This window comes from Olea europaea, chromosome 4 (assembly GCF_002742605.1).
Source record: "Olea europaea var. sylvestris chromosome 4, O_europaea_v1, whole genome shotgun sequence".
Taxonomy (NCBI): domain Eukaryota; kingdom Viridiplantae; phylum Streptophyta; class Magnoliopsida; order Lamiales; family Oleaceae; genus Olea; species Olea europaea.
Window position 1 is genome coordinate 14,116,486 of NC_036240.1, and position 12,295 is coordinate 14,128,780.

A 12,295-nucleotide genomic window follows, 5' to 3' on the forward strand; every position below is an offset into this window, starting at 1 on the left:
ATTAAATAATTCATTTAATTCTGTATATCAATTAATATCACATTAGCGTTGTAAGTATTATGCCCTAGGTCCAATCAACTTTGGACATAAATATTTTTATATATAATTAATGCAATTAAATGGCAGATCTATTATTTAATTAATAGACAATTAAATAAATAATAGAGTCCGTAGATTCGAATATTTGTAATTTGTTAATCACAAGGAGTTGTGATTGTGAGATACAAATTACATATAATTGGATCTTGAATAAACCATGGTCGTAAGTAATAACGAGATACGGATATCGTTATTACGGATAGACCATCACGTGTGGCATTTCTTACTTGTGAAGTAAGTAGCTGATCTCACAAGTTAAAGTGTGGTGACACTTAAGTGAACACGTGGATGTTTGTTATAGAACAAAACATTGGAGACCCGTCGAGAGATTCCACATGGATAACTATCTGAGTGTCGGTGGTTAATCTCTAACGTTCGGTAGTGAAATTGGTCCTTTGACTTGAGGTCGTCATGGTACCTTATATGAGGACAGTCATACTTTGGCGGTGTTGGATGTTGCTCTGAAAAGGGCCGCTAATACGAAATCGTTCGGGTACGTCAAGAATCGTATGAAGGTTGTGATTGATCAATAAAGGATTCGTCACTCTTAGATAGTAGGAGATTATGATCTGCGTTTCATCCAATTAAGTCAATGATCAAATCCTTGGTCGAGGTGTACTCATAAGTCGAAAAGGAGTTTTCGATTTATATTGACTTAATAGTGGAGTGAAAGATATGATCGATGATCGAGATTGACACAACTCCATATCTCGTAATTGATCGGATCATATTGACGAAGGGATTATAGTTTCACGGTAAACGAACGAATTTGGTTTTGTCATACCACGTGACATTTCCCGTCACATGTATTGCCCTGACACATTGCTAGATGTCAATCAGGGACGGCGAATGTGAATTGACGATAAATTAAAAGGATGTTTTAATTTATCAATTTTGATTAGATCAAAATAATATTTCACGTCGTTAGGCATCGTGGTCGGGAACCTAATGGGTCACACACAAAAGAGAATTGGAAGATTGCAAATTGCCAATTGGTTAATTTAACAATCGTTGAATAAATTAATTAATTGGATTTGTTATTTATATTTTCGAATTAATTAATTGAATTAATTAATTGAATTAATTAATTCACGGACCGGGTTTAATTAATTGGATTAATTAATCATTGGACCGGACCTGACCGAGCCTGTTTGGGTTTATATAAATACATAACTAGGGTTTGAGGTCCATTAAGGTTTTTATTATTCTTGCTGGCACAAGAGAAAACCCTAGAGGCTGCAATCATATTCTCTGTGTGGATCACCGTTGGAGGCTGGACAATTGGACAGCTGTGGTGGCAAATCAAGGTTGATGGAACGAAAAGAAAAGCAAAAAGATTGCAGATCTGACAAAAGGTACAATCTTATCACAATCCCTAACCAAACACAATGAGATCTATTGGATGGGAATCGAAAATTATTAAATTTCCGCTGTGCATGTATAAGTAGATTCCCAACAAGTCCTTCAATCAATAAGATGTGTAAAGTCATGAGCTAGGGGTGGAAAATAGTTTGACGCATGTAGAGGGGATTGTCCATACCCAGAGAGACCTCTTTCTAAACCTCCATCATTTGGCTCCATGAGTTTGGATGCAATTTTTTTGGTGCTAAAATATATGATTTCAACAGCCCCGAAAGAATCAGTACGGAGGCAGACGCAACATTATCTTAAGGATGGTCTTGCTTACGGCCACACAACTCGACTTCAGATAGCAACCCTTCTCATATGGTTCGAACAGCAAAAGGTCAATGGTATCAGGGATCTTAAAATATGCCCCAAGTTTATCTAAGTTTTTCTTTGTAATATTCAAGGGCACCTCAGCAGCGTCCCCACTTGGTGCTATAGTCTATTGGGTCCTCCTGTATTGTACATACACTATGCCTCAACCTCATTGCCTCAATGATCTCCTCAAAGGTCATAACGTAGGACATTCCAACATTAGATGCTACCTTCATCAATCCTTGATTGGAACCCTCATTGGTACAGGAAGTCATTTCTGAAGATTTAGTGTTTCAAAAAGAGAAATGAAAATCGATTATGGAAGAGCGGAAATCTAAAGAAGTCGTAACCTAAACCTTGTTTCGTTGCTAAAGTCTAGATTGAATCTCCAAAATAACTTACCAAAATTTCAATTTAGTCGTCGGAGTTCTCTTATCAAAATATGGAACTCATTCGAACTATTGACTTGAAAGGGTATCATTTTTAAATTGAATTAACGGCTAGGACGAAACTATGCAATTCACGTATGCATAGAGGCGTGTCACCTCATAAAATGTAAGGCCAAAGCATCAGTGTACATTAAATGCTTGGCATAACGCGTATTGAAACCAACCAATGCCTTCATTGCAATTTTTTGAAAACATGCAACCTTTTCAATCGTTGCACTTGTTTCATTAATGTTCTTTCACACTAGATGTACCACTTTGAATCTACCATTCGTTTACTTTCAGAGGCCTTGTCTTTGCAAAATGGAATTTACCTATGCAAATACAATCCTCCTAAATGAAAGGTCTTGATCCTGGAACATGGGAATTCATCCTTGCAACTATGTTATCTCCATGTATAGGGACCCCATCCCCGAAACATAGGATTTCGTTCAGCAACAATGCTTTTTTCCATGAAAGTTCTTATCCCAAATTGAGAGTTCACCCTTATACTTGCTCTTGTCGATGCAAAGTAACTTCACTTCATTACACATCGTCTCGACTCGTAGGCCTCGTCATCAATTAAGGGGCCCATGTATTATATAAATATACATGCTTGGACATAGGGAATTGTTCACTTCATCTAATGTCACCTCGAAATAAGTAATACTACAATACACTTTGACGCTTTGCCAATCATAGAAAAACATGTCATATCATCATTATATTCCAACCACGGTTATCGGATATTGAACATCAATCACTGCAACACCTCAGCTAAGTTGAACTTTAGAGCTAGTTCGTAAGCCCTCTCTTCTAATATATTATTTGCACCACTCTCCTACGAAAGTCCACAACTTATATAAATATTCATGTTGAGATGTGGGGACCATTGTTATGCCTCATCGTATGAATCTGTTATTATTGACTATGGCAGGCAGCTAAGGAATAGCAAAAGCTAAAGGCTTGCACACCACATCAATTTTCTTACTTGACATAATCGTGGCCATCAATAGAGGAAGCACAAAGGAGTTAAGTGCCCTGTCCAAACGACATGAGGAGGTCGAACCTCTATGTCCGAATGGAGGCCCTGCTGTTTGTTGCAACATATTTTCGAAGCGATGTGCCTTCATTATCCAAGGCATCTTCCATAGCTTCGTCTCAATCCAAATAATTTTCATCCAATTGATTGATTTGACATTTCTACAATTGACACCCTCTCGATTTAATTTTCAGATGTCATACCCAGACAATAGAGTGACCACTTTTCGAAATATATTTTTTCTTTTATTTTCAACCAAATATTTTTCAATAAAATAATATTATACGCAAATGCATAAATTTTTCTTACTTTTTAACCATACAATCTTCATCAATTTATTATTTAAAATACATTCTTAAAAAATAATGGTGTTCAAACAGGTTCTAATATATTTATTTACATTTTTTTTTCTTCTAATGCAAAGGGAGATTATCTTTTTATCCTATTTTAACAGGTTTTTAGGATGACGCCGTCTTCAGTGGATGGGATTGCGTCGAAAAAATAGCTGGGACGGAATTGCTACTTTCAACGAAGTTTGGTGATTAAATTTGGAATTCACCCTTAAATAACCCCCGCTTGCGCAGGCACCAAGGTAGAGACGAGAGAGAGATGCAGAAGAGAGAGCAGAGCAAGCAAGGCGGAGCATTCGGCGGCTCCGCCATTCCGGCCCCCAAGAGAGGCCGCCCATTCGGCAGCGGAAGCAACAGCGCTTTGGCAGCGGCGGCGGCGGCAACGTCAGGTGATTCCATCGCTCCTTCCACTCTACTCGGCCCTTCTCTCCAAGTTCACTCTGCTTTCGCTGGTAAGTTTCATCTATAGCCCTAGTCTCTCTCTCTCTCTCTCTCTATCTCTCTCTCTTTTCCACACACAAACTCATGAGCGTGCACGGATACAACAGCATCACAACTGCAATTTATTGTATCCAGGTCTGGTCAAATATTTAGGCGAATGATAAAATCCTTGAATTTTGGTTTGGATAATAGAAATTGTTTTAAGATTAAGTGCTAATTAAAAGAACAGTTGGGGTTTTAAGGAGCTTGGTGCCAGTTCATGATTAGGGTTTTATGATTTAAGTAATTAGGTTAATTTGTAAAAGGAGTTGTGATATTCGTGCTATTCCACTAATGGATATGAAATGAAAGAGAATGTGATTCGTCCTTTAGTTTGACAACTGTATACAAATTAGAAAAAGAGAGGCAGAGAGCCATTAACCTTCTTGGAAAGAAACTATAAATCCGATTACATCTACTAGGTTAGAGGAAAGACATTATAGATCTGTTAAGTTTGTTTATTTATTACTCGATAGTCTATTACAGAACAAATACACTGAAAGCTTTGACCTTGTTGGGCATTCAACGGTTGCCTTTCTAAGCTCCGGTTCTATCTAGTTGGTTGGGACTAAAATTCATGGATGTAGGTAAAAGAATTTCATAAACTGAAGGGCTTTATCTGGAGGTTTCTTTCTCCAGATTGTGAGATCTTGTTTTTATTGAGGGACCACCGAATTGGCGTTCTGTTTTTTTCTTTATTTCGTTTTTCGTTTTCCTGGTGGAGGATGGGGATCTATACTCAGAAATTAAAGTGATGTGTGCAATAGAACTTCAAATACCAGTCGTATTTGAAATGATTGCAATAGCTTTACCATTTCTCATGCATGTGTATTCGCATCTTCTGTTATTGCTTTACCAGAGCAGAATAATAAACGGATAGTTTTGGCTCTTCAAAGTGGATTGAAGAGTGAGTTGACATGGGCCTTAAATGCTCTCACATTGCTCTCATTTAAAGAGAAAGATGAAATTCGTAAAGATGCAACTCCTCTTGCCAAGATTCCTGGATTGCTCGATGCTCTACTTCAAGTTGTAAGTCTTTCACCTGGCAATTCAATATGTTCGCTCCTTTTTATTGTCTGTATGTAATTATGTATTTTACCCTGCTAATGTGACGAAATCAATTGTAATAAGAGCAGATCGATGACTGGCGTGATATAAACCTGCCAAGGGTTCTTATGAAGAAGCCAAGAGTGAGATTGCTGGGTACAAATTCCACTGTTACTGGATTTGGGAATGAATATGAGACCTTGAGCTCTGGTGATTCCATTCCACAACCTAAGTAAGGCACAAAGAAATTAAACTTCGTAAATTTGAGATGTGGATTCGTAACATTGATGATATTTGAGGAGAAGCTGATAACTGTTTGCGTTCATGGTGTCACCAGATCTGGTTCTGCCAATAAGGATGCGTCTGCACGAAAGATTGCTACCAAGCCTTTCCCTTCAGGCTGGTGGTTTGAGGAAGATGGCATCTTTAATCTGGATGAGGAAGGGCGGGCAGAAAAGCAGCAGTGTGCTGTTGCTGCTTCAAATATTATTCGCAACTTTTCTTTTATGCCGGAAAATGAAGTTGCAATGGGCCAGAATCGTCATTGCCTTGAAACAATGTTTCAGTGCCTGGAAGATTATGTCATAGGTTAAAAGAGATTCAACACGTCATTAACTTTCTTTTGTGTTTTTGCAAGTTTTTCATGACTCTATTTTCCTATTGTTGAAAAGGTTTTTCACTTTGTGTATTATCATGCATCACTTTTTAAGGTGATACTGATGACCTAGGAGAGAATCTACTGAGCAATACTACAGGATTTGGTTCTTCCTAGGATGCTTCTGTAGCACGTTTCTTTATCCATTTCTATGTTTTCTGCTTTGCATTCTTCTAACATGCCTTAAACGTTGGCAGAGGATGAAGAGCTTGTCACAAATGCCCTAGAGACAATCATGAATCTGGGCCATTTGCTAGACCTTCGAATATTTAGCTCATCAAAGCCTTCATATATCAAAATAACGTGAGATTTCGATTTTCTATTTTGTTTCATAAACGTTTCAATAATTCACATGCTGAAAATCTGTGGTAAATGCCCTGTCAGAGAAAAACGTGCAATCCAGGCCATCATGGGAATGTTGGGATCTGCTGTTAGAACCTGGCACTGTGCTGCTGCAGAACTACTTGGGCGTTTGATTCTTAATCCTGATAATGAACCTTTCCTTCTACCAGTTGCTCCACAGGTCAACACTGTCTCCGATCATGTTTAAGTTTTGTTGTAACATTAACTTAGTTGGCTTTAAACAAGAATAATGAAAACCGCAGATCTACAAGCGATTAGTTGATATTATGAGCTTCCCAGCTGGTGATGCTCAAGCAGCTGCTGTTGGTGCACTATACAACCTTGCAGAAATTAATATGGACTGCCGGTTAAAACTCGCTAGCGAGAGATGGTTAGATCAACTCATATATTTCTATATGCTAAATACCTGTAGGTTCTTCATTTGTTAGACTTGTGTTTGCGGTATGTTTCAGGGCAGTTGATCGGCTGATGAAAGTGATCAAGACACCACACCCAGTACCAGAAGTCTGCAGGAAAGCGGCATTAATTTTGGAGAATCTTGTATCTGAGCCTCAGAACAAGCCCCTGCTGTTAGCATATGAAAATGCATTTGCAGAGATGCTTTTCACAGAGACGAGATACTCTGACACCTTTGCTCGAATATTGTACGAATTAACATCTCGACCAAGCAATAAAGTGGCATCAGCTCGTGGCATTTGGGGCATGTAACCAAGACCCTGCATAATTTGAGAGTTTTCGGCAGTACAACTATAATTGTCCGGAGTAGTTATTTATGTGTGCTTTTCAACATTCAGTTTTTATAATCTTGGTGACCGCTGTACTAGATTTGGTTTTGTACTAGGCTCTTGTTTGTAAATCACTTCGTTTCCATGTAAGATCCCTCTGATTCTTAGGAATGTCGAATCAAACCATTTGTCACGGGTAGAGCAGCCTCCTCTTGCCGTGCCTGGTTCCCAAAGCAAAGCATTGGTTAGCACTGAATTCTCCATAACCTTGTGCTTTTGTTTGTATCTGGATTATTGAGGACAATCCTCCCTCCCAAATAAAACCTCCATGTGGTTACATACACAATATGATTACGAAAGTTATCAAATAAATAATCACCCAAAGATTAATAACTTTTTTGTCCTCGTTTATCCATTTAGTGAAATCTGCTTTGTACTGTTACATTTGTTTAAGGGGCAATTTAAACAAAATCGAAATGAGAGATACAAGTAGATTGGCAGTAGGATTTCAGATTGGCTGTAGGATTTCAGTCAAGTCAAAGTCCATCTGAATCGTGAAATGAGATATGCCCAGGTCAAAAGGAATTCTTGCTTTGATATAAAGTTATTGATGACTCACAATTTCAATTCGAATCAGACTATCCCATTCTTTTTCTTTTTGGCCGTATATTTACCCTTTGGGTGAACTTACCGTTTGGGCCCCATTATTTGGAGATTATAATGTTTTGAATAGTATTTTTTTTAAAAATGAGTGGTTGAAAAGAAAAGAAAAGTTTTTGATTTACGTGTAATATTATTTTATTGAAAATTATGTGGTTAAAAATAGGAGAGAGAAAAATTTAATTTAATTTAATGAGAAATAATGAGGGCCAAACGGGAGCTTAGTTTATGTGTTCATGGCATGAAGAAAATTCAAGAGCAGAGTGGCAGAGTGCATTTGCAGGTTCTATTACAAGCGCCTTTCTGGGTGCAATGTGTGTGTTGGAATTTTGTTTGAAGATTGAAAAATTTGATCAAGTATAAATTTGAAAACTGACTTTGTGTCAACTTCAATAAAATATTTGGACTTGATTCGATAATCAAATTATAAAAGTAAACTTAGTTTACTTATCAAGTACATTGTCGTAGTATATTTGGAATCTCCAAACTAATTTCGGATGAATGAAAAATTGTGGTTCAAAGTTGGAATGAAAAACGAGGAGAAAAGATGAAAAATCCTATAGCATTGTCGCTTGAGTGCCGAAGCTGTCACTAGAGGGATAGGCTAGCAGCAGGTGGACGAAAAGTTTCTGTTGAAAATATGTTGTTGGCGCTGGAGTGAGGCCAGTTACAAGCTAGCGACAGCAAGGTATGCATCCTTTCTTGACGGTTGTTGAGTTTTTGGATGTGTTTCTTCTATTATGCATCTAATATCATTTGCATTGAGCATTACCTCAAAATCTTTTGTAAAAACTCTCCATTAATCATTCCAAAATTAGTTTCTTGTAGAGAGAAAAAAATTCATTCGAGTTCGCTATTGCTTATGATTTGAAGTGCTTCTACTACAAGTTGTATCTTGGGAGACAAGTCTGGTTTAGAAGGACATTTGTCCCCAGACGGGTGATCTTACTATAAGATGCCACAAAAGAGGAAAATCGCAGGACATGGGGAAGAAAGAAGCTAATAGTCCTGGGGTCCTTGCCTATCCTATAGAAGATTAATTTGCCGTAATCCCTTAGCACCGTTGTTGGATAATTTTGTCTTAATGAATAAGTGTAATCACTTGCCTTGGATTTCTTTTCATTCTCCTTATTTCTTTTCGTTTCTAATTTACATATTTTAATTATGCTCCTATGAATTGAACTTAACCATTACTTTGTTTATTGACAAACAACCATTTCCCTACACATCTCGTTAATTGTGTGTTGGTTTGTACTTTTAAGTATTATCTATTTAATATGAGGATTTAAGTTTTGTCCCTGCTAAAGAGGTCAATTTTTACCATATTTGATCTATTGCTGCTAGAATATATATGTTTCATTTAATTATTCTAATGATTTGTCAGAATTAGGGTATGAAATTCTATTTGGAAGACTACTTGGGAATTTTATTTGAAGCCTATTGGGAAATTCTAGTTGAAGTCTATTTGTGAAATTAAATTGGAATTCAATTTGGGAATTTGTAGTAGATTTTAAGAGGTCTTGAAGGAGTCCAAGTTGAGGTTGAACAAGGAAACATCAAATTGGAGCTCGTTGGCACCTTGATCCTCCATTATTGATACTAATAAATTTTTTCTTTTGCTCGCGGTATATTTTTACCACGTTAATCTTGTTTTCTTATTTGATTTTCATATTGCCATATTATACTCATTCCCTTATTTACTATGTGGTATTGCTTAGTACATAATTCTTAACAAATGATATCAAAGTGAGGTTCAATCAACTCAATTTGAGGCTTGATTTTTTTGTTTTGTTTTTTGTTTTTTTTATGTCACTATGAAGTATGATATTTGGTCATTGGATAGCAACACCATATTTTTGATTTGGAAGGTAAAGATGCAAGTAGTGCTTGCTCAGATGGATTTGGATGATGCGTTATTGAGATTTGACAAGATGCCATCAACTTGAAGTACGGAGGAGAGACAAAATAAGGATTAAAATGCCCTATCACAGATATATCTTCATCTTTCTAATAATATTCTTTAGGACGTTTTGAAGGAGAAATCTGCAGCTGCATTATAGTTTAAATTGGAGTTGTTATGTATGACGAAAAGTCTAACTAGCAAATTGTACTTGAAGCAGCAATTGTATTATCATTGTATGATAGAAAGTACATCACTAGAGGATCATCTAACTATTTTTATGGAAATCACCGTTGATTTGGAACCTTTGGAGGTTAAGTATGATAAAGGAAATTTAAGGTTGATCAAGGTCTAATTAGAGTAATAAAGTCTGTAATTATTGTAAGAGACAAGAACACTTTAAGAATGATTGTTATAAGTTGTAGAATAAGAATAAATCAGTTTCTACAAATCATAAGTAAAAACAATTAGAAAATTCAAGTAAAGCTAGTATTGTATAAGATTGCTACGATAATGGAGAACTTTTGGATATTTTTGAAGGTGACTTCGGTTGACCTATGATTGATTTCATTCTCAATATTTTGATCATAACAAATAAGATTAATATTGTTTCTAACAATTTATTTTGAGTGATGATAGTTCAATGTTAAAATCTATTAAGCAATATATATTGAACTTGAAATGAAGATCAAATTGAGAGTTGTTTATGCATTTAAGTCAAATCATTTGAGACAGAGCTTAAAAGATAAATGCCATGAAAAGTCAAGCATTGAAAACTAATGACAAGAAAGATAAAGATCAAAAGTTCAAGAGCCAAACATGGAAGAAACTTCTGAGGAAGATCAAAGACTTGATTTCTTAGGCAAAATATAAATGTACTAACACTTTGATATTTGACAATGAAGGGTTATGCTCAAAATCCTTTTATGCATTAAAAATAATTTTTGTGCATTTTATTCCAATATAACGTTTTGATCAAATATAAAAATGATTTTTAAAAGTAATATTTGGACTCTAAAAAACAATTTTATTATGAAAAATTAGTTAAAATTATTTTTCAAAGGTTCATGCACTTTAAAACTTTCAAATTGAAACAAATGGGGCCAAAACATAAAAATACTGCGTTGTCGGGGCGGTCGACCAACCTTAGGAGGCGATCGACCGAACTCCCCCAACGGTCCGAAATTTGACCGTTCTAACTTCTGATTTTTGCGGTACAAACAATTATATTTATCTTCCGAACAAGAGACGGTCGATTGGACCAGTCTTCCACAAATACAGATTTCTTTTTCGTTTTTGAAGTTTATAAATATCCTCACTCTTTCCATTCTTCAATAGATTTCCAAGTATATCAAAGTGAGATATTTTTGTTTCAAGAATTCTTTGAGCTTTCCTTTGCATTCATTTCATTTGTTTCTTTATATCAAAAACTATGATTTATTCAAACTCCTTAATCATCATTCTTATCAAAGTTTTTCAACTTTCTTTGTGTTTAACTTATTTATATCATTCTTAAAAGAGTGATATATTCTTGAAGAAAGTATTTGCACTTATATTACATGAATATTTATACTTCTTCATATTGTAAATTTTGATTGTTGAATTAAATTTCTTGAATCATTTCCTTCATCAAAGTTTTTCATATATCTTTGTACTCAACTTATTTTTATCAATTTTTAAAGAGAGATATATTCTTGAAGAAGTTCTTTGCACTTATATTGCATAAACTTTTTAATTTCTTCATATTGAAAACTTTGATTGATTGAATCAAATTTGTAAAATTATCATATCATCAAAGTTTCATATTTTTCTCTTAGTGCTTAATTTATTACACTCTTTCATTAAAAAGGGATATTTCTTGAGAAGATCTTTTTGAACTTACATAGTATTTACTTCATCTTAATCTTCCCATTAAAATTTTTTGATTGATTGAATTAAACTTGTAAAAATATTATATTCATCAAAGTTTCTCATTTCTCTCTTAGTACTTGATTTATTATAATAATTCATTAAAAGAGATATATTTATTGAGAAAATTATTTAAATTACATTGCATTTAATTCTTTTTCATCTTCTCATTGAAATATTTTGATTGGTTGAACCTAATTTTTAATTGTCATTTTCATCAAAATTTTTCATCTAACACTCGAGCTATCATTTGTTACTATTCATTGAAGTGTTATTCTCTCTTAGTACTTAATTTGTTTTGTATTATTTATTAAGAGAAAATTTGATTGTAAAATCACTTTGATAAAGTGTGGGTCGTGTTGAGGATCGGAAAAGCTCAACATTGTGTAAGGATTGGTGCTCCTTGTTGTAAGTCACTGTGTGGATTATATTGAGATTTTGTAAAGCTCAATAGTGGGGGTTCTGTGAGGTCCCGTAAATCTCAACTTTGTACAGGATCGGTGCTCCTTGTTTATAAGTCATCGAAAGCGTTTTAAAGGGTTGGATTGCACCATAAGTCAATCAACATAGTGAAACGACCTTGCTCGTACCAGAGAGCTTGATAACGGAGGACGTAGATCATTATTTTGAGTTGAACCTCCACAATTATATCATTTGCATTCTCTCTCCCTTTTAATTATTGCTTTTATAGTTGCGCTTATTATTTGAATTTATCAATTTAGTCTTTACTTACTATCTTATTTGTGTCTATTTGTTTAATTGACATATTTACTATCATATTGGTTTATATCTAGAATTAATTTTGGAAAAAGTTTCAAAAAATAATTCACTCCCCTCTAGGTTAATCATTTCTAGACTTTCAATTCCAAACATAGTGAGGATTGGATTCTTGACAAAGCTTGCACATTTCATGTGCCCTAAT

The 12,295-nt window shown here is 35.1% G+C and overlaps 1 protein-coding gene across 1 annotated transcript; it reads left to right on the forward strand.

Annotated features, from left to right (window-relative positions):
* The first annotated feature begins 3,760 nt into the window (after positions 1–3,760).
* Positions 3,761–7,248, forward strand: LOC111393711 (armadillo repeat-containing protein LFR). The gene is made up of 8 exons (XM_023019382.1): positions 3,761–4,087; positions 4,975–5,144; positions 5,252–5,394; positions 5,500–5,750; positions 6,015–6,120; positions 6,202–6,340; positions 6,423–6,550; positions 6,633–7,248. The coding sequence occupies exons 1-8, from the start codon at positions 3,895–3,897 to the stop codon at positions 6,886–6,888; spliced, it is 1,386 nt and encodes a 461-aa protein (XP_022875150.1). The 5' UTR covers positions 3,761–3,894; the 3' UTR covers positions 6,889–7,248.
* Positions 7,249–12,295: the final 5,047 nt, after the last annotated feature.

Excerpts from the sequence above, each read along its gene's own strand:
- LOC111393711 (XM_023019382.1), top strand. The coding sequence starts at position 3,895 with ATGCAGAAGAGAGAGCAGAGCAAGCAAGGCGGAGCATTCGGCGGCTCC. Across the intron at positions 5,751-6,014 it reads CCTGGAAGATTATGTCATAG|AGGATGAAGAGCTTGTCACA; the intron begins GTTAAAAGAGAT and ends AAACGTTGGCAG. Across the intron at positions 6,121-6,201 it reads CCTTCATATATCAAAATAAC|AGAAAAACGTGCAATCCAGG; the intron begins GTGAGATTTCGA and ends ATGCCCTGTCAG.